Raw genomic sequence first — 24,157 nt, forward strand, 5'->3', positions numbered from 1 at the left:
ATAATGGTAATATTTCATCTTTACCAGGATACACACCTAATTCCATATTACTGTCTTCAATGAGTAAATTAAATCATTGAACCTGAAATGTAAGAAAAGAAATTGACATCGTAACTTTGACAATTACAGTGTATTAAAGTATTTAATTTACTTGAATAAAAATGGCTATTTTATAGATTACATAATATAGATCATATGTATCACAGAAGATTGGAAATTTTGCATCAATGTTTATGTTTATGTGTTTGTATTTGTGATTTGAAAAAATTGCATATTTATGTTATATAATTAAATTGAGAAATATTTGTCAGGTTCTGCTTCAGTTCTGCTTTTTACTAAAGACACTTAAAGCTAGAATAACTTTTTAGTGAAAAGAGTTGAAACAAAGCTACCAAAAGTAGTTTTTGTTCTTGTGTGTTTTAATACAATGAAGATGCAAAGTAAATATACTTTTAATAAATCTCTAATAAGAAAATCCATGATTTTTGTCTGAATGCCAACTTTTTTTTTGAATTGTGTACATTGTATACAATTACACTGTAATCAAGGCACTGCTACAGTTGACACAAGATATGATTTGAGCATTAAAATACATTAAAAATGACCTTTTCATTTAATTGAATTTTCAAAAGTTACCCATAATGAGATCTAAACATCTCTTAGTTTTATTTCTATAAGAAACAAATACCTGGACTTCAGGTAAAAGCCAGCATTAGCATATGGGATGATGCACACTACAAAACATTAATATTAATTAACTAGAAGAAATGTGAATTGTTTTCACAGTTATCAAGTAAATTTAGATAGCTTTATTATTCATGCAAGCACAGGGAAATTAAAATCAGAAAAAAACTGCTATGCTATCTCCATAGTTGAGTGCAATCTATTTTTAATGAAATAACAAGATTCTAATTTTACAATATTATGAAGAATATAACAACGTGTAATATAAAAATAATATGAAAGCAAATAATTTGTATTTTCTTAAATACATTGTTTCCTAAAATACAATATCTAAAAACATATCATAAGATAATTTTAAGCTAAATTTCTATTGTAGAATAGTTGCAAATTTATATATTTAAAATTAATAATTGGGAAATCATTTTATATATATTTTTATTTTATATAATTTGCTTTGTTTTATAGGAGTTATTTTTTCTAACATGAAATCAAAAGTATATGCATACTTTTGATATATATTGATGTACAGTGTAGAAAAAAGTAATATAAATGGATAATAAACATGAATCTATGTGATGCAGAGGAGATCAATAATCAAACTCATTATCTCCATTTTTGTTGTTAATGTTTCCAGAGAACTATAATATTCTTAATTAAATCACTACTTCTGTTGGGACAAACCAGGTGCAGGGTGTCTCCACCAAACTTTTATTCCAACCCATCAACCTTTCCCCCACTTATATCCATATATGTGTGTGTGTGTGTGTGTGTGTATACACACACACACACATATGTATATGTATGTATATACATATGTGTGTGTGTATATCATAGACACACACACACTCACACATGCTCAGTGTGCACACAAACATACATTACATACCAATAAATTCAGATCAGCTATCTTTCCTTTTCATGTTATTTATTTTTTATATCATAGTTACAATATTTTTGAATTTATTAATGTGCTAAATAAACATCAATGGTTGCCTAAGGAATTAATTTACTTTTCCAAACTGCTATATTTATTAATAGGGAATAGCTTGTCCTTGAAATTCCAATTCGAGTAGAAATGACTTCTCAGTAAGCAAAATCCTCTCTACTGTTATGGGATAAATATTATTACAAAATATTTTAACTGGTATCTTGTTCATTTTTAAGAAAATATTTACCTCAATACCTCTGCTTAAAACATGTTTTTTCATTGTGGAAATTAAACCTTCTAATGAAAGTAAGGATGACTTTTATGTCAGCACATTGTCTAACAAGATATTATATGAAGATAAAGTTAAATATATTCAATAATCCATTTTATAATTCCAGGTTATATCAGATCTTTAAGCAAATATAGTGCTGTGAAACTGATTCTATAATTTACTGTAAAAAATACTCTTTGGGATTTTTTTTGTACCAACAGATATAAGCCCACCAGCACAAGGAGTAGATCACAGACAAGTACAGAAAGAATTGGGGGATATCATTGTACGTCTTCATAATCCTGTTGTGTTGACTCCTACCACAGTTCAAGTCACATGGACTGTAAGTGAACTATAACTACATAAATAATTCTTTTTTTTTGGTATTCCTCATCTTAATTTAATTGAAGCACCATACTAAAAGTAAATTATTTGGTAAATCAAAGAAAAGCTATCTAATGAAATAAAAATATTAATTTTATGGAAAAATATTAGTTTGGATGCCATGCATATTTTGTGCAATATGTTGAGTTTTTGAAATTTTATAGTAAATATGATGAGAAAATTCATCTTTTTGTTTTCTAATGTGTCAACTCAAGCAAAATATATCAGTAATTTTTTTAAAGTAGAAAAAATGCCTTTCTGAGCTCAGAATTACAATGACCAAAGCACAGCAACAAAAAACTCTAGCAAAATAACTTAACAAGAGAGTATGCAATGTTTTCTGACAAAGCTAATGCCAAATAAATATTCATTTCCAAATTCTTTTTCTGTTTTGTTGTTGTCCATTAGTTTCAGTTGTATCTGACTCTTCATGACCTCATTTGGAGTTTTGCCAGATATTGGAATGGTTTGCCATTTCCTTCTCCAGCTTATTTTACAGATGAGGAAACTGAGTCAAAAGGGTTACGTGACTTGCCCAGGACTATACAGCCTGTATAGTCTAAGACCAGAAGTGAATTTAGGTCTTCCTGACTCCTGGACCAGCCTTTTATCCACTATGCCACAGTGACATGCTTTTCCAACCTTATGTCCCCATATTTCCTTTTATACTCTTGAAGAAAAAAATAAAACAAAACATTAATGGTTGCTACATATGCCTACTTCTTAGATACAATATTTTCATGAGAAAAATCTACATGATATTTATCCAGAATTTTAATTTTTTTTAAGTTATGAGGAGGCAGGTTTATGCAAACTATGATTTGTGTAATTTCTTCTCATAGTTTCATAACTGACTAAAAAGCATGGTGCATAATATATTCTTCCTCCCTACATCAATTACTGGTTATTTTAAAAGCAAAATTTAATCAACACAAAATCTGGCCTTGAAGGCTTTCTTCCAACATAATGTAGACTTGGAGTCATATCTCTACATACCTCAAGCAAGCAATATTACCTGAAACCAAATAACAGACATAACTCTGTTCAGTGATCACCTGATTTATAAGTGAAACATAGAGCAAAGAGATATGTTTTCCAAAGATGTTCAACATTGTCACAGACAATATGAAATTCAGTGTAAAAGGTGAAGATCTCTAGATGCTTCTGATTTCCATAATAAAGTGTTAACTTTTTCCATGCTCAGACCTTTCTAAATGAGATTTATAATTATTCCAAAAAGTTTTGCCTAATAATCAACATAGGAAGAAAAAGTGAATGAAAAATTCATATTGTGTAAAGTATGATAAAAGTTATGACCAATACTACACATTCACAATAAATTTGCCTCATAATTAAAGAGAAAAAGAAAAATGAACTGGATCATAAGTGGGAAATTGTTAATTGCAATGATCATAGGTTTCTTTCTGAAACCAAGGTCCATCCTTTTAACAGTATTTTTTTTTTTTAGTAAAACTAATCTTTTTAAAAAAAGAATGGAACATTGTTTATGTTATAACCTAAAAATGCTCACCTATCAAAACTAATTCCTTTTTTACATTTTATTATGCCTTTTTATTGACAAAACATGTGTCTTGGAACCAAGCAGAGGATTCCAACACATATGCATGGGTAATTTTTCAACACTGACTTTTGTAAAAACATCTGTTCCAATTTTTCCCTTCCTTCCCCCAACACACTTCCCTACATGGCAGGTGGTCCCATACATGTAAAATATGTTAAAATGTATGTTGAATGCAACATATATGTATATATGTACATTTTTATGCACTTATCTTGTTGAACAAGAAAAATCAGATTTAGAAAGAAAGTAAAAATAACCTGAGAAGAATAACAAAAATTCAAGCAAACAATAATAGAAATAGTAGAAATGCTATGTTGTGGTCCAAACTCATTTCCTAGTATTAATTCACTGGGTGTAGCAAATTCTATTCATTACAGATCAATTGGAACTGATTTGGATCTTCTCGTTGTTGAAAATAGCCATTTCCATCATAATTGGTCCTCATATAGTATTTATTGTTGTTGAAGTGTATAACGATCTCCAGGTTCTGCTCATTCCACTTAGCATCAGTTCATATAAGTCTCTCCAGGCCTCTCTGTATTCATCCTGCTGGTCATTTCATACAGAACAATAATATTCCATAACATTCATATATCACAATTTACTCAGCCATTCTCCAATTGACAGGCATCCATTCAATTTCCATTTTCTAGCTACTGCAAAAAGGGTTACCCCAAACATTTTTGCACATACAGGTCCCTTTTCCTTCTGTAATATCTCTTTGGGATATAAGCCCAGAAGTAGCACTGCTGGATCAAAGGGTATGCACAGTTTGATAACTTTTTGAGTATAGTTCCAAATTGTTCTCCAGAATGTTTGGATCCATTCACAACTCCACCACCAATGCATCAGAAGTCCCAGTTTTCCCACATACCCTCCAACATTTATCATTACCTTTTCTTGTCATTTTAGCCAATCTGAGAGATATGTAGTGGTATCTCAGAGTTGTCTTATTATGCATTTCTCTAATCAATAATGATTTGGAACACTTTTTTATATGAGTAGAAATCATTTCAATTTCTTCATGTGACAATTGTCTGTTCATAACCTTTGACCATTTATCAATTAGAGAATGGCTTGATTTCTTATAAATTAGAGTCAATTCTCTATTTTAGAAATGAAGCTTTTATCATAGTCTTTAACTGTAAAAACATTTTTGCAGTTCAGTGCTTCCCTTCTAATCTTGTCTGCATTAGTTTTGTTTATACAAAAGCCTTTTAATTTGATATAGTCAAAATTTTCTATTTTGTGATCCATAATGATCTCTAGTTCTTCTTTGGTCACAAATTGCTTCCTCCTGCACAGGTCTGAGAGGCAAACTATTCTATGTTCTTCTAATTTATTTATAATCTCATTCTTTATGCCTAGATCATGAACGCATTTTGATCTTATCTTGGTGTATGATGTTAAGTGTGGGATAATGTCTTGTTCCTGCCATACTAATTTTCAATTTTCCCATCAGTTTTTGTCAAATAGTGAATTCTTATTACAAAATTTGGGGTCTTTGGATTTGTCAAAGACCAGATTGTTGTAGTTAATTGACTATTTTGTCTGTGAACTTAACCTATTCCACTGATCAACTAGTCTGTTTCTTAGCCACTACCAAATGGTTTTGGTGACCACTGCTTTATAATATAGTTTTAGATCAGGTACAACTAGGCCACCTTCCTTTGATTTTGTTTTCATTAGTTCCCTTGAAATTCTTGACCTTTTGTTCTTCTAGATGAATTTTGTTGTTATTTTTTCTAATTTTGTTTTCATTAGTTCCCTTGAAATTCTTGACCTTTTGTTCTTTTAAGATCTTTCTTCTATGAGAGCCTTATGTGGTGAGGGCCAGATCTTATCCATCTTTGGGTTTTTATCTAGAGACTGTTTTTAGTCTCCTCAAGGTTTGAAATCTGCTCTATCTATCATTAGAGTTGCTTTGCCTTTTTACTCATTTAAAAAACCAAAACCAAAATCAAAAAAATGCTACAGTCTTTTTTATGGGATAGTGAAGTAGTTCCAAGCTGCCTTTACAAACAACAAGAAGTAACAGTGAAGTTGCAGTGGAACAGCAGTGTTTGTGCTGGGATTAGTAATTAGACACTGAGATCGTGCTGAATCCCTCCTAGTGCTGAGTGGGTGTGGCCAGGTCCCAAGAGAGTTTGGTGGTTATAGTCATTACCCTCTGTGTTTATAGTGTCTCTGCTAATTTACTGGCTTGCTGCCAGGGCAGAGTAGCCAACACTGTGATAGAGTTCTCCCCCCAGATTTTCTGCAGATACCATCCCCCCACACTCTCCTATGATCTGCTCAGCATCAGCTGTTTTCCATGCTCTCACTGCCTATCTGCCTAAGTCTGTGCCTGGTTTAGCCCCATTCCATCCTCATGTGTGAGCAAAAACTGACTTTTTCTGGTGAATTTCAAGATTATCTTCTGTTGATAATGTGTTGTATTCCCAATATTTGTGGGTTCTGACAGTCAAGCACTAATTCAGAGGCTGAATTTCATAAAATAGTTTGAGGGTAGAGGAGAAAAATTTTATGTGTCCTCTCCTCCATCTTGGCTCCACCCCCTCAAAACTAACTCTTAAAATCCAGAATATCAGGTGTGGGGTGGGAGAGAGAGAAGAGCCTAGATGGTGTAGAGTAGACAGGTTTTTACTAGTAGACAGGTCTTTACCTAAGCTCTTTCTGACTTTCCTCAGCATCTACACCAGATCAAGCCTTTGAACATATTGTAGAATGACAGAATCCATCTATATTTGGAGTGTAACAAATTTCCAGCAGAAGATATCTTGAAAGGATTTCAGAAATGCTATTGGGCATGGAGGGAAGTAGCCCAGTGCAGGTGTGGCATAGGGAAATCCAGAGTGGAGAGGCCCCATAGATGAAAACTTTGGTGGGAGGCTTTGTGCAAAGTACAACAGCACTGGCTACTTAATTCTGATTCAGAAGTCAGCGGATCACAAGACTAATTGTGAGACATCCAGCACAACTATGGAAGGCCCTGAACTCCAGCTTAGAAAGTGGGACTTGTTCACACCCACCAAGCACAAAAAGGAAACTGAGGAATTGACCTCAGAGAGCTCAAAACCCTTGTTATCCTAAGAGGAAATTTGGGACAATCCCCCTTTGCTCTAGGAGCAGATCTCAACCTTCAACTTTGATCAAAAAAGCAAAAAGAGTTTTGAACTTAGATAGCTATTATGAAAACAGGAAAACACAGAAAAAAAAACCTGATGGTACCAAAGGCAAAATATCTCCAGATGAAGGCTCCACGAGTGATATGATATGGTCTCCAACTCAAAGACTCTTTTGGAAGAATTCAAAAGGACCTTAAAAGAGAGAAAAAAAGGAAAAAAAATAGATGAAATGAGTAATTTGGAAAGGAAACACAGAAATTGTCTGAAGAACACAACTTGAGAAACACAATTGGTGAAATGGAAAACTATATATTGAAGAAAGCCACTTCTTTAAAAATAGATGTGGAAAAATGGAAAAAAAAAACTCTCTAAAAAATAGAATTAGTGAAATGGAAAAAAAAATTCTAAAGAATAAAAGAGCTCATTTAAAAGTTCAATTTGCCAAATGCAAAAAGAGGCAAAAAAGCTAACTGAAGAAAATTATTCATCGAAAATTAGAACTGAACAAGTGGAAGTGAATGACTCAATGAGACATCAAGAACTAGTCAAACAAAAGCCTCAAAAAAATAAAAAAAAGAAGAAAATGTAAAATATCCTATTGTAAAAATAACTGACCTGGAAAATTGATCCAGGGGAGACAATCTAAGAATTATGGTACTGCTTGAAAACCATGATTAAAAAAAAAGAACCTAGACAAAAATCTTTCAAGAAATTGTCAAGGAAAACTGCTAACATTCTAGAACCAGAAGGTAAAATAACCATTAGAAAACACCACCAATTACCTCCTGAAAGAGACACCAAAATGCAAACTCCAAGGAATATTCTAGCTAAATTCCAGAATTATTAGAACAAGGAGAAAATACTGTAAGCAACCAGAAAGAAACAATTCAAATATCAAGGAGCCACCATCAGTATTACCCAGAACTTAGCAGCTTTCACTGTAAAGTATCAAAGGGCCTAGAATATAATATTCCAAAAAGGGCAAAGGAACTGTAGTCAAAAATCAACTATCCAGCAAATCTAGCATTACCTTTCAGGGAAACAAGATGGACATTCAATGAAATAGGGGATTTCAGTTATTTTTGATGAAAAGATCAAAGCTAAACAGAGAAATCTTCAAATATGAAATTCAAAAGAATAGAAGGTAAAAATGGAAGAGAAAGGTTTTAAAGAGTAAAATGTTTACATCTGTACATGCAAAGATGGCATGTGAAACTCTTGAGAGCTGTACCTTTCTTAGGGGTATAATTAGAAGGTGTAGGTGTAATTTGACTTAATTGTGGTGATATAAAAAAGAAACTAGGGTTGAAAATGGAATTGTACTGGAATAAGAAGAAAGAGGAGGTAAAAATAGTGTAAATTATGTCATATGAAGAGGTAAAAACCCTTGTTGCAGTTGCACAAAAGAAAGGAGGGGGATGAAGATTGAATCTTAATCTCATCAAATTCGGCACAAAGAAAAAATATCATATATATTTAGTTTGATATAGAAACTCTTCTCACCCTATAGGAAAGTAGGAAAAGAAAAGGGAAAGGAAAAGGGGAGGCTAATAGAAGGAAGAGCGGAAGTAGAAGAGGAAAGTATAAGAAAGGGGAAGAGGATAAAAAAGGGGAGGGAAAATTGAGAAAGGTGGTGGTCAGAAACAAAACAGTGGTGAGAAGGAAAGAAGAAAAAAAGAAAGAAAAGTATAACCTAGAAAAATAGGATGATGGGAAATACAGAGTTAGTATTTTTAACTGTGAATGTGAATGGTATGAATTCTCCCATGAAATGGAAGTGGAGAGCAGACTGTCTTAAAAGCTAGAATCTACAAGATGCTATTTATAAGAACACATTTGAAGCAGAGAGATACATACAGAGTAAAATCATGCTTCAGCTGAAGTAAAAAAAGCAAGAATACTTTAATCTCTGATCAAGTAGAAGCAAAAATAGATCTAATTAAAAGAGATAAGGAAGGAAACTTGATCTTGCTAAAGAATACCATAAATAATGAAGTAATATCAATATTAAACATATATGTACAAAGTAATATTGTTGTGTCTGGACTAATTCTCTAGAGGATCTTGGTACCAGTCTGAATTCTTAGTCTTAGGAGAGGAGTACTGAGGCAAAATCACATGGATGATCAAAACATGGTGTCCATTTATTCCAAATTCTCTCACCCATATATACTCTGATACCCTTATATAACCAAAGCAACATTGTGCGTGCACTAACTATTGAACATGCAGGACCATTAAACAACTTGTTATTGTGTATAGATGACTCTTTGCCACTTGGTATCACTCTGTTTCAACTACAACACACGTTGTCATCACCCTCTGACTTCCCAGGAAGGCTGAGAGCCCTTAGTGGAGATGGGGAGCTGAATCAGACATTGTTAGCAGGTTCCCTCTGGGCTGAAGGGTCTAATACCTGACCCAGAGCTTCCTCTACTATCTGTGGCCCTCTACATTTCTTTCTTTCTTTTGTTTTTATTGAAGCAAGTATACATCAGTAGTTAATTCCATCACCATAAGAGATATCACACAAGCAAGTAGTAATATAACAAACAATATGAATAAATAAGATACTATAAAAGACTTCTATGAGTCCCAGAAGGAACGTATAGCAACTATCAATTCACAACCACACATAAACCTCTATTCAAACAAAAAGAGATAGTCTGAAGTCAATCTATTTTCCATCACTTCATGCGTCAGGGAATTCAGTGATTACCGCAAGTTTTGACGTTCTGCATCAGTCTCATCATCATGTCTCAGGGAATCCAATGATTCTTGTAGGTTTTGAAATTCTGCATCATTTTCATTAAGACTTATTTTTATGGTCATGGTAATGTTCATGAGTCAATTGCCATACATGTAGGGTTAACTGCCATGCTCTTTCAGTGTTGTGCTGTGATGTTTCTTGTCTTCTCCATTTCAAGGATCTTCTCTTTTTCCATCTGTCTGATGGACAAGGTAGATACTGCTTATTGGCATCCATGAGATTCCTTCTCTATCTGTAGAGACAAATTCAAACCCTCTGTTCCATGCAGTTAACCTATTTGGTCCCTTCTATTCTCCACTCTCTGGATCTCTCCACATCACCTGGCAATTATCTAAAGATATCAGAGCTGCTCGCACTGGACACTGACCTTCCAGCAGTTTATGAAACCTATCTGCCAAAGCCAGGGCATCCTTATCAAAAATCAAAAAAAATTAATAGTATAAAGAGTTAAGTTTAGAAGTACTCTGGGGTTCCCCTTTCTTTTGTTTTTGGAGGAATGTCTTGATGTTTCTGTTTCTCCTCTCTATAATTGCCTGTCCTTGAGAATTTAAGGATATGTAAGTGGTATGTAAAATCTGATATTATGCACAAAAGTGTACAAAATGTTTAGAAGTATATGCAGGTACATTATCTGTTTTTATTGCTTGTGGCACATCCATAATTTCAAAAGTCTATGTAAGGAATTCAGTGATCATATGGGCTGTTTCTTTTGCTGCTGGTATTGGAAAAGTAAATCTTGAAAAGGAGTCCACTACAACATGAATAAAAGACAAATAACCAAAAGATTTGTAGTGAGTCACATCCATTTGCCAAATTTCATTGGGTCTCAAATCATGAAGGTTCTTCTTTGGAGGGAGCATAAGAGCCTGGAAAGGAGGCTTTTACTATGCTCCTAGCTTCCTCTTTTGTTATCTGAAATTGCAGATGAAAAGCTTGAGCAGCCTGATAATATTTAGAATGAGATTCTTGGGCTGTTTGAAATAAAGGAGTATTGGCTAACATGGTGAGAATGCAATCTGCTTTTGAATTTCCACAAAAAAATAGGACCTGGAAGTCCACTATGAGAATGGACATGGGAGATACAATATTTACCTGGATATTTTCCCACTTGCTCTTGAAGTTCCTTAAAGAGCTGATATATATTAGAAGCTGCATATTTTATTTGGGCTGTGGCAGTTCTTTGTACCACATCTACTGAATAGGCCAAGTCAGATATTATATTTACATCTCCAGGATCATAAGTATGAGCTAACATAATTGCATATGATTCATTCTGCTGAGTGGACTGAAAGGAAGTTGACTATTCTTTTTTATAGTTAAGTCATGAGAGCATACAACACAAATGTTATGTTTGGATGCATCTGTAAGATGGTTGGTCCTTTAAGAGAAACCTAATAAATCTTTTCTTCACAAATCCATTGCCAATTAGATAACACCCAGGTTATCTTTAAGGGATACTTGTGTGGAAAATTTGGAGCTATTGCCACTCTGGGAGGGTTTCACAGCATACATTAATTTGTGCATTGGTATAAAAGGTATATCCTATCCCAGATGGCCTTTAATAAGATTTTAGCCACAAGCATTGGATAAGGAATACGTCTTTGTTTGTGTTTGAAGTTGTGTTTGAAGGATCCCACTCTGTCACGCTGTCTCCTTGATGAAGGACTGATGTAAGTTCCTCTTTTGTAGCAAAAACTGATATTTTCAAGGGTTTTTGAATGACTCTTTCAACCATGTTGGATAACATCAGTTCAAACTTTCTCAAAACCTCTTAGGCTTCTTTTGTAAGCTGGTGGGGTGAATGTAAAGCAGTGTCTCCCCTTAAAATGTCATATAATGGTTGTAATAGATAAGTAGTTAAGCTTAACACTGGACATATCCATTGGATATCTCCTATCAATTTCTGAAAGTCATTTAAGATGTTCAACTTCTTTGTTCTAAATAAAGTTTTATTTTTAAACTGTAAAAACCTTGGGATATACTTCATATACTAAATATTGAAAAGGAGCGTACCTTTGAATTTTTTCTGGGGTAATATACAATTAGTAGTTCCTCATAATTTCTATGGTCTTTTGTAGACATGCTTTTAGCATTTGCTCTTCAGGCCCAAGATATCATCCATGTAATGTAATATCATAACTTTTGGAAATGCTTTTTTTACTGAAGTAAAAGAAGAAGCCATATACATTTGACACATGGGTAGCGCTATTTTTCACTCCCTATGGCAAAACTGTCCATTCAAATCTTTTATAAGGCTCAGCTAAATTAACACTGGGCACTAAAAAGGCAAATCTTTTCATATCTTCCTTATCTATTCTTCTGGATTCCAGAGGAATAGATTAGAAAGAATCCTTAATATTTATTACCCAAAGAGGCGATTCCCTTGGCAATTGAGTAGAAAATGGAAATCCAAGCTGAAAAGTTCCCATTATTTTCATCTGTTCATTTACTTTTCTCAAATCAGTCATCCTTCATTTTTCAGATTTCTTTTTTTACAGCAGGGAGTTCCAAGGACTTAGAGAAGACTATAAGTGTCCTTGGTCAAGTTACTCCTGTACTATATTTAATAAGGCCTGATTTTTTTCACTGGTTAAGGTTCACTTTTCAACTCACACTGGCAGTTTAATTTTCAATTGGCTTGATGATAAGTAGAAGGACTGGCAGGCCTTCAACAACAGCCCTGCCTAAAAAGTCAAAGTGCTCAATAGTAAACCTAACTGTAGTAAAAAGTCTCTTTTCTTTTACCTTGCCTTGAGACATAGGAGGACAAAACTGTGCTGGAGGGGTTGATGGTGCCACTGCCCCTCCCACTGCTCATCCTCCTGCCCAGGAAGATGGAATACAGGGAGGAAGATGGGAAGCAGAGGATACTCCCAAGGGCACATGCTCAGTCTTAGGGTAAAGTGAAGGTGGGAACAGAGAAACAAAGAAGCTGTCATGCCCCTCAAACCTCCCAGAGTAATCATTATCTTCCCTCTAGCCCAACTCTGTGGGCCCCTCAACCCTCCTAGAGCAGTAACAAACAATATCAATCAAACAAGATATTTAAAAAGACTTCCTTAGCTCTTTCCCACAGCTGTACCAAATGCTGGTCTACCAGCTCCAACACTCTGCTTGTTTTTCTCCTCATTCTTCCTTGTTTGGCCACTCAAATTAAAATCTTGTTTTAAAACTCATAGGATTCCTTAAAGCCAATTTATCCCATTGTATTCAGTTACTTGTTCTTCCACTACCTTCCACATCTCTGGCTCCAGCCTCTCCTACACAACATCTGAGAACTCAGTGATCTGCTTCTGAGTTACCAACAAACCTTGACTCTCTACTAACCTAACTAAACATACTTCATACTTTCCTCACGAGGGAGGCTCTGTTATTAGCCCTTGCCTTATTTCATCTAAAAAACAAGTGACTAGCTTAGCCCTTACTGAATCTTCTTGCTTTGCTTGTCTTTCTAAGGTCACAGGGACTCCTTCACTGAACTTGAGCTGCTATGTCTAGGGCCCTATGTTTAGGGCCCCACCTTGGGTGTCAAATGTCATGTCCGGAGTAGCTCTCTGGAGGATCTTGGCACTAGCCCAGAGTTCTTGGTTTTAGTGGAGGAGTGATGAGACAAGACTCATGTGGATGGTCAAAACATGTAGTCTATTTATTACAAATCCTCTCACCCTTACATACCCTTCTATAACCAAAGCAACATTGCACATGAGTTAACTATATGCTGAGAATGTGGGACCATATAAACAACTTATTATTGTTTGTAGACGACTCTTTGCCACTTGGTATCACTCTGCTTCAACTACAACACAGATTTTCACTGCCTCCTGACTTCTCAGGAAGGCAGAGAGCCCTTAGGGGTATGGGGAACCAAATCAAACGTGGTTAGTAGGTTCCCTTTGGGCTAAACAATCTTATATGTCATCTAGAGTTCCCCCACTATCTATGGACCTCTACATGGTATACAATCCAGATTCCTAAAGAAGCTAATTAAGAGAGTTGCAAGAAAAAATAAACAGTAAAAGCATATTAGTGGAGGATCTCAACCTCACTCAATCACAACTAGATAAATCGGAACAAGAAAATAAATATGATAGTAGTAAGAAGGTAAATAGAATTTTTTAAAAGTATGATATTTTGGAGAAAATTAATATACTTTTTTTCTCAGTGATAGATGGAACCTGCACAAAAATTGACCATGTATAAAGGCATAAAAGCCTCAAAGTCAAATGCAGAAAGGCAGAAATAGTAAATGCATCTTTTTCAGATTGTGATGGGTAATGGGCCAGAACCCTGAAACAAGGATTCTTACAAGGTGTTAACTCAGAAGAACTGATAATACAATGATTATCTAGTTTAGCATAGTGATTAATAGTTCTCTAGTTCAGTACATGCACTTAGTATTTAACATAGTTCTACAAGATTCACTTCTACAATAATGTAATTATAATGGAGTATATAAGGTACAACAAACTCAGCCAGAGATATGCATTCCATCTCTCACTTTTGTGGTAGCTGGAAACTTGAGCACAAGCCCTCAGACTCAAACATTCATCCCATTTCACACCATTGTGGTGGCTCTCCTCCTTTGCTTCTCCACTGAAACCAAGGTTCCAGAGGACCTCCAGAAAGCTAGCAGAGCCCTAGGTGAAGGAGAAAGACTTTGAAGGAGATAATATGGCCACAACAAAACTATACAATGATCAATTCTGATAGACATGGCTCTCTTAAATAATGAGATGATTCAAACCAGTTCCAATTGTTTATTGATGAATAAAGCTACACTCAGAGAAAGGCCTGTGGGAACTGAGTATGGACCACAACATAGCATTTTTTATGTTTTGTGGTAATATCCAGACTAGCTTCCTGGAGGGACCCCAGAAGGGCCTTCATTTCAGCTGGATAGATACCATGAGAATGGACAAGAATAGAGTCCAAAGTCTTTGTCTCTTACACTCTGCATCTATCATATTCTGACCCATTGTCCCTCAGAAGTCTAGCATTTTAACAGTCTGCCAGTCTGTCAATCTGCTAGTCTAACTTCTGTCTGACTTCCTGTCCCTTTCAGAGTTCTGGCTCATTACAGAATGTAATAAAGATTACATGTAATAAAAGGCTGGGTGAAAAAGACCAAAAATTAATTGCAAACTAAATAATCTAACACATAAAAGATGAGGGGGTAAAATAACAAATCATAAAAAAATGAATAATTTCATCCAAGAGAATGACAATAATGAGACAACATACCAAAATTTATGGAAGGCAGCCAACGCATTTCCTTGGGGAAATTTTATATCTCTAAATGCTTACTTGAATAAAATAGAGAATAAGAAGATCTTTCTGGGCATACAACCAAAAAGCTAAAAAAAGAACAAATTGAAACCTCCAATTAAATACCAAATTTGAAATTCTAAAATTGAATTGTAAGAAAACTATTGAACTAATAAATAAAACTAAAAGTGAGTTTTATTTAAAAAAATAAAAAAACAAAAACCTTCATGAATTTCATTTGAAAAGGGGAAAAAAAAGAAAATCTAATTGCCAGGATGATGAATGAAATGAAAAGGAAATTAGAGCAATAAATTGGAGTTATTTTGCACATGTATGCCAATAAATATGCTAATTTAAGTGAAATGGATGATTACTTTCAAAAAATATAGATTTCCCAGGTTAACAAAGGAGGAAATAGATTACTGAAATAGTTCCATTTTTGAGAAAATAAATTAAACAACCTATTAATGCATTCTCTAAGAAAAAATCTCCAGGGCCAGATGGATTTGCAAGTGAATTCTACCAAATATTTGAAGAAAAGTGAATTCTAATGCTAGGCAAACTATTTGGAAAAATAGGGAAAGAAGGAGCCATAGCAAACTCCTTTTCTAATATAGACATGGTTCTGTTACCTAAACTAAGCGGTCAAAACAGAGAAAGAAAATTGTAGACCAATTTCCCTAATGAATATTTAAGCAAAAATTTTAAATAATATATTAGCAAAGATATCACAGCAAGTTATCTCCAGGATAATAAGCCATGAGCTAATAGGATTTATATCCAGAATGCAAAGTTGATTCAATATTAGGAAAACTATTAGCATAATTGACTATCAATAATCAAAAAAAATATATATCATATGATTATCTCAATAGATGCAGAAAAAGCATTTGATAAAATCCAACAACCATTCCTATTAAAAATAATAGAGAGCACAGGAAAGATTGGAGTTTTCCTTAAAAAACATCAGTGGCATCTATCTAAAACCATCAGCAAGCATCATATGTAATGGGGATAAACTAGAACGATTCCCAGTAAGATGAGGAGTGAAACAAAATTGCCCACTATCACCATTACTATTCAATATTGTATTAAAAATGTTAGCTTTGGCAATAAGAGAAGAAAAAGTAATTAAAGGAATTAGAGTTAGTCAGAGTGCAGCAACAAGAGATACAAACAGAAACACCATTTAAAATAACTGTTAATAATGTAAAATATTTGGGTGTCTAATTGCCAAGACAGGAACTATGTGAACAAAATTTCAAAACACTTTCCATGCAAATAAGGTTAGATCTAAACAACTGGAAGAAAATCAAATGCTCATGGTTAGGCTGAGTTAATATAATAAAAATAAAAATTCTACATAAATCTATTTATTCAGTGACATACTAATGAAACTGCCAAGAAATCACTTTACAAAACTCCAAAAAATAGCAAAATTTATCTAAAAAAATAAAATATCAAGAATTTCAAGGAATTAATTTAAAAATTGCAAATGAAGGTGACCTAGCTGTAACAGACTTAAAGCCATATTACAAAGTAGTGGTCATCAAAACCATTTGGTATTGACTAAATAATAAATTGAAAAATGCAGTAGTTTAGGTTCACAAGACATAATAATCAATGACTATAATAATCTAATGATTGATAAGCTCAAAGACTCCAGCATCTGGGTTAAGGACTCATTATTTGACAAAATTGCTAAGAAATTTGGCAGAAACTAGGCATTGACCAAAATTTAACATACTATACCAAGATAAAGTCAAAATCAGTTCAGGATATAGATGTAAGGAGTGATACTGTAAGCAAATTAGGCAAACAAGGATAGTTTCTCTCTCAGATTTTTGGAGCAAAAAGGAATTTCTGGCCAAAGAAGAACTAGAGAACATTATGAAATGCAAAATAGATAATTTTGATTAAATTAGATAATATGTTTTTATACAAAGAAAACCAATGCAGACAGAAAATTAGAAGGGAAACAAAAATAGGAGGAATAGTTTAAAAATCTACAGGTTATCATAAAGGCCTCATTTTTAAAATATATAGAGAATTGATTCATATTTATAAGAATAAAAGCTATACTCCAATTGATAAATGATCATATAATATATGAACAGAAAATTTTCAGATGAAGAAATTAAAGCTATTTCTAGTCATGAGAAATACTCTAAATTACTATTAATCAGAGAAATACAAATTATGACAACTTTGAAGTAATATTACATGACTCTCAGATTGGCTAGGATGACAGGAAAAGATAACGATGAATACTGGAGGGGATGTAGAAAAATTGGGGCACTAATACATTGTTGATGGATTGTGGTCTGATTCAACCATTCTGGAAAGCAAATTGAATCTATGTCTAAAGGGGTATCAAATTGTACATCCCCTTTGATCTAGCAGTTATTCTACTGGTTCTATATCCCAAAAAGATTATTCTTTTTAAATTAAAGCTTTTTATTTACAAAACATATGCATGGGTAATTTTTCAACATTGACCCTTGCAAAATTTTCTATTCCAAATTTTTTCCTTCTTCCTCCCACCCCCTCTCTTAGATGGCAAGTAGTCCAATACATGTTAACTATGTTAAAATATATGTTAAATCCAATATATGTATACATATTTATACAGTTATCTTGCTGCACATCAAAAAAAAATGGATCTAGAAAGAAAAAAAAAAAAACCTGAGAAGGAAAACAGAATGCAAGGAAACATTAATAGAAAGTGTAGAAATCCAGAACTCTGAAGAAGTATACTTGAAAGAAGTATACTTGAAACAAGTTGTTAACTCAGAGGAATTTAGGAGACAATGGCTATCTAGTTTACATATACTTAGTACTTAGAAAGGTGATGTAATAGTTCTCTAATTCACACATATTGAGTATGCTGTAATGATGTAATTGTAATAGGGTATATAAGAACTAGGGACAGGAAGTCAAACAGAAGTCAGACTAGCAGATTGCTAGACTGCTGAGGGAGACTGGGTTAGACTATGACAGACCCAGACTGTAAAAGAGACAACAAAGATTTTGGATTCTATTCCTCTCTATCCAGCTGAGACCAAAGCCTTTCTGGGGGACTTCCAGAAAGCTAACCCGGACATTATAAGAAAGCATGAAAATGCTATGTTGTGGTCCATACCCAGTTCCTATAAGTCTTTCTTTGAGTGTATATGGCTTTATTTGTGTTCATCACTAAACAACTGGAACTGGTTTGAATTATCTTATTGTTTAAGAGAGCCACGTCTATCAGAACAGATCACTGTATAGTTTTGTTGTTGCCATATATGATGATCTCCTGGTTATGCTCATTTCACTTAGCATCAGTTCATGTTAGTCTCTCCAGGCCTCTCTGAAATCAGCTTGTTTGTCATATCTTATAGCACAATAATATTCCATAACATTCATATACCATAATTTATTCAGTCATTCTTCAGTTGATGGGCATCCATCCAGTTTCCAGTTGTTAGCTATTACATAAAGGCCTGTCACAAACATTTTCACACATGTGGGTCCCTTTCCCTCCTTTAAAATTTCTTTGGGATATAAGCTCAGTAGAAACACAGCTGGGTCAAAGGATACGCACAGTTTGATAACTTTTGAGCATAGTTCCAAATTGCTATCCAGAATGGTTGCATCTGTTCACAGTTCCACCAACAATGTATCAGTGATCCAGTTTTCCCATATCCCCTCCAACATTCATCATTATTTTTTCCTGTCATCTTAGCCAATCTGAGAAGTGTGTAGTGGTATCTCAGAGTTGTCTTACTTTGCATTTCTCTGACCTATAGTGATTTGGAGCACATTTTTATGTGACTGGAAATAGTTCCAGTTTCGTCATCTGAAAATTATCTATTCATATCCTTTGACCATTTATCAATTGGAGAATGGCTTGAATTATTATAAATTTGAGGTAATTATATATTTTAAAAGATGCCTTTATCACAACATTGGAATATAAAAATATTTTCCCAGTTTATTGCTTCCCTTGTTATCTTGTCTGCATTAGTTTTGCTTGTACAAAACTTTTGAATTTAATAAAATCAAAATTAGTTATTTTGTGATCGGTAATGATATCTAGTTCTTCTTTGGTCACAAATTCCTTCCTCTTCCACAGATCTGAGAGGGAAGCTATCCTATATTCTTCTAGTTTGTTTATAATATCATTCTTTATGTCTAGATCATAAACCCATTTTGGCCTTATCTTAGTATATAGTATTAGTGTAGTATTGTGTAGTATTTTGCCATATTAGTTTCCAATTTCCCCAGCAGTTTTTGTCGAATAGTGAGTTCATATCCCAAAAGGTAGGGTCTTTGGGTTTGTCAAACACTAGATTACTACAGTAATTGATTAGTTTGTCCTGTGAACCTAATCTATTCCACTGATCAATTACTCTGTTTCTTAGCCAGTAGCAAATTGCTTTGATGATTGCTTCTATATAGTATAGTTTTAGATCTGGTACAGCAACTAGACCACAATCATTTGCTTTTTTTTTTTTTTTTTTTTTTTTATGGAATCCCTTGAAATCCTTGATCTTTTATTCTTACCGATGAACTTTGTGTTTTTTTCCCTAGGTTAGTAAAATAGTTTCTTGGGAATTTGATTGGTATAGCACTAAATAAATAGATTAGTTTAGATAGTATTGTCATCTTTATTATATTCACTCGATCTATCCAAGAGCACTTGATATTTTACCAGTTGTTCAGATTTGACTTTTTGTGGAAAGTGGTTTGTAGTTTTGTTTATATAGTAACAGATTTTCCTTTGGCACATAAATTCCCAAACATTTTATACTATTGACAGTTATTTTAAATGGAATTTCTGTTTGTATCTCTTGCTTTATTAGACTTTATTAGTGATGTATAAAAATGCTGATGATTTATGTGGATTTATTTTATATCCTGCAACTTTGCCAACCTTGTGGATTACTTCTAAATAGTTTTTTAGTTGATTCTCTATGGTCTTCTAATTATGCCAACATATCATCTGCAAAGAGTGATAATTTGGTTTCCTCATGACATACTCTAATTCCATTAATCTCTTTTTCATCTCTTATCGCCAAAGCTGGCATTTCTAATACAACATTGAATAGTAAAGGTGAAGGGGGGCAACCTTGTTTCACCCCTGATCTTACTGGGAATGGTTCCAGTTTATTGCCATTACATATGATGTTTGCTGATGGTTTTAAATAGATGCTACTATTTTAAGGAAAAGTCCATTTATTCCTATTGTTTTTAATAGGAATGGGTTTTGTATTTTATCAAATGTTTTTCTACATTTATGGGGTAATGATGATTTTTGTTAACTTGGTTATTGATAAGTCAATTGCCTAGTATTGAACCATCCTTGCATACCTGGTATAAATCCTACTTGGTCATGGTGTATTTTCTTGGGAATTTGATATTCTGTAATCTCTTTGCTAATATTTTATTTAAGACTTTTGCATCAATGTTCATTAGGGAAATTGGTCTATAATTTTCTTTCTCTGTTTTTGTCCTACCTAGTTTAAGTAACAGCACCATGTCTATGTCATAAAAGGAATTTGGTAGGAGTCCCTTCATTCCCTATTATTTTCAAATAGTTTATATATTATTGGAGTTAATTGTTCTTTAAATGTTTGGTAGAATTCACATGTAAATCCATCTGGTCTGGGGATTTTTACTTAAGGAGTTGATTAATAGCTTGTTCTATTTCTTTTTCTAAAATGGAATTATTTAAGTAATTTATTTCCTCTACTGTTAATCTGGGCAATCTATATTTTTGTAGGTATCCCTCCATTTCACTTAGGTTGTCAAATTTATTGGCATAAAGTTGGGCAAAGTAACTTCCTAATTATACTTCTAATTTCCTCTTCATTGGTGGAAAGTTCTCCCTTTTCATTTTTGACACTAACAATTTGATTTTCCTCTTTCCTTTTTCTAATCAAATTAACTAAAAGTTTATCTATTTTGTTGGTTGTTTTCATAAAACTAACTTTTAGTTTTATTTATCAATTCAATTGTTTTTTATTTCAATTTTTCTCCTTTTCTTTTTAGAATTTCAAGTTTTATATTTGATTGGGGGTTTTAAATTTGTTCTTTTTCTAGCTGTTTTCATTGCAAGCCCAGTTCATTGATTTTTTTTTTTCTTTTGCTGTCTTATTTAAGCATCTAGAGATATAGAATTTCCCCTTATTATTGCTTTTGCTGCATCCCACAAATTTTGGTATGTTGTTTCATTATTGTCATTCTATTGGATGAAATTATTAATTGTGTCTATGATTTGCTGTTTCACCCATTCATTCTTTAGGATAAGATTATTTAGTTTCCATTTACTTTTTGGTTTATTTTCTCCAGCTTTATAGCATGTGATTTTTATTGCATCATGAACTAAAAAAAAATGTATTTACTATTTCTGCCTTTCTGCATTTGATTTTGAGATTCTTATGCCCTAACACATGGACAATTTTTGTATAAGTTCCATGAATTGCTGAGAAAAAAGTAAACTCCTTTCTGTCTCCATTTAATTTTCTCCAAGGATCTATCATACCTAATTTTTCTAACATTTTGATTACCTCCTCAACTTCTCATTTATTTTATGGTTCAATTTATCTAGTTCTGAGAGAACAAGATTGAGATCCCTCACTAGTATAGGTTGCTGTCTATTTCTTCTTGTAACTCTCTTAACTTTTCCTCTAGGAATTTTCATGTTATACCACTTGTTGCATATATGTTTAGTATTGATATTGCTTCATTTTCTATTATACCTTTTAGCAAATCATAGTTTTCTTTTTTATCTCTTTTAATTAGATCTATCTTTGCTTTTATTTTATCTGAGATCAGGATTGCTTCCCCTGCTTTTTTTTTTTCCTTCACCTGAAGCATAATATAGTCTATCCCAGCCCTTTATCTTTACTCTGTATGTATTACTATGCTTTAACTATGTTTCTTATACACAATATATTGTAGGATTCTGGCTTCTAATCCAGTCTGTTATCCACTTACATTTTATGAGGGAGTTCATCTCATTCACACTCACAGTTAAAATAAGTAGTTATGTTATTTCTTGCCATTTTATTTATCCATGATTATGCTTTTCTATTTCCTATCCCGCTTTTTCCTCTCTAGTATTTTGCTTTTGATTACCACCTCTCACAAACAGTCCTCCCTCTTTAGAGCTATTCCCCCTTTGTACACCTTTTCCCTAATTATTCTGTTTTCCCTTCTATTAGTCTTCTCCTTTCTTTCCCCCCTTTCCCTCCAACTTTCTTATAAGGTGAGACAATTTTCTTTGTGAAACCAAATAATTATGAAATTCTCTTTTAGAACCAAATATGATGAGAGTAAGATCCACACAGTACTCATCTCCCTCTCTTCTTTTCCTCAATTATAATAGGTTTTCTTTGCCTCTTCATGAGATGTAATTTCTGTTATTTTATGTGCTTTTTCCTCTTCTTCCAATATGATCCCCTTTCCACCTCTAGTTTTTTTTTAATTTTATCATATTAAAATCAAATTATACTCACATTCTCTAAGTATATCCACAACAGAAATATACCTTTTTATGATTCTCTTGAGTTCTGTGTTTGGAGATCAAATTTTTTGTTCAGTTCTAATCTTTTCATTAGAAATAGGTGAAATTCACCTATATCATTAAATGTCCACTTCTTCCCTGAAAGATAATGCTCATTTTAGTGGGATAGCTTATTCTTGGCTGTGGTTCCAGTTTCTTTCCTTTTTGGGGATATCAGAGTCCAGGCCCCTCAGTCCTTTAAGGTGGAAACTGCTAGGTCCTGGATAATCCTAATTTTGTTTCCTCAGTATTTATTTATTTTTTCTTTCTGACTACTTGCAATGTCTTTTCCTTGGTACTATAGTTCTGAAATTTAGCTATGATATTCTTTGGGGATTTAATTTTGGGGTCTCTCTCAGGAGGTGAGTGGTGGATTCTTTCAATGGCTATTTTACCTTCTGATTCTAAAATAACAGAGCAGTTTTCTTTTATGATTTCCTGTAAAATATTGTCTAGGTTCTTTTTTATTTCATCATGGCTTTCAGGAAACCCAACAAATCTTAGATTGTCTCTCCGAGATCTATTTTCCAGGTCAGTTGTTTTTCTTGGGAGATTTTTCATATTTTTTTTTCATTTTTGTTTGTTTTTGTTTGACTGATTCTTGAAAGCTTATTGAGTCATTCACTTCCATTTGTTCAAATCTAATTTTTAGTATATTGTTTTCTTCAGTTACATTTTTAGCTCCTTTTCCAATTGGTCAATTAATTTTTTGTTGTTCATTGCATTCTTTTCCCATTTTTCCATTCCTTTTTGCAATGATCTCATTTCATTTCCTCATTTTTCTGCTAACTCTCTTTTAAGATGCCTTATACAATCTTTGAAGAAAGCCTTGTTAAATGGGGACCAGCTTATGTCTCTCTTTGCGGCTTCTTCTGGAGTTCCTTTGCCTTTAGGGAATCTCAGGATTTGAGGCACGTTCTTCTCTCTCTTCATAAAAGTTGTCTATGGTGAGAGTTCTTTTTTGTTTTTTATTCATTTTTTTTAAGGCTTGAGTTCTGTTCAGTGCAAAGGAGTGAAAGCTTTTAATTTGCTCCGTCACAGTTCTGCTGATTGGTTACCAGTGCTGGGTAATCATAGCTAGATCTGGTGTTCTTCTGGGACTCAGTGATTTACAATTTGTCTTTTACAAAAGGCAAATCTGCCAAACCACCTGTTTGCAACCAGGACAGAGTGGCCTAAGAAAGTCACAGAAGATTCCCAGGTGTGTGTAAGCTACAGCACTCTGACTCTCTGTTCCAGTTTCTTGCTCTGGTCTCCCTATGCTCCAGTCCTGGTTCAGCAGACTGTCCCCCTGCCCGATTGAAATAAATCTGTTCTGAAGTTCTAACAAGGTATCTCCTAGAAATATATTGTACTCCAAATATTTGTGGATTTTTTGACTTCCAAAACCATTTTAGAGGCTTAATCTGCTGTTGATTTGAGAGAAGATTAGAGGAATGTTACAGAGAGTTGTGTCTGTTCTCTGCCATCATGGCTGCTCCCTCTGAAGTCTCTCCAAAAAAGATCATTCTTAAAGAGAAAAGGATCCATATATGCAAAAATATTTGTAGGAGCCCTTTCTGTAGTGGCAAGGAATTGGAAACTAAGTGATTG

At 33.6% G+C, this 24,157-nt stretch overlaps 1 protein-coding gene across 1 annotated transcript in view; it reads left to right on the forward strand.

The window, feature by feature from the left end:
- ROBO2 (roundabout guidance receptor 2) overlaps positions 1-24,157 on the forward strand; it is a 636,650-nt gene that overhangs the window by 536,476 nt on the left and 76,017 nt on the right. Inside the window, exon 14 of the mRNA XM_051990556.1 lies at positions 2,105-2,226. Within this exon, the coding sequence (XP_051846516.1) occupies positions 2,105-2,226 (122 nt within the window). The remainder of the gene's footprint in view (positions 1-2,104; positions 2,227-24,157) is intronic.

The sequence above is a fragment of the Antechinus flavipes genome, chromosome 3 (assembly GCF_016432865.1).
Source record: "Antechinus flavipes isolate AdamAnt ecotype Samford, QLD, Australia chromosome 3, AdamAnt_v2, whole genome shotgun sequence".
NCBI lineage: Eukaryota > Metazoa > Chordata > Mammalia > Dasyuromorphia > Dasyuridae > Antechinus > Antechinus flavipes.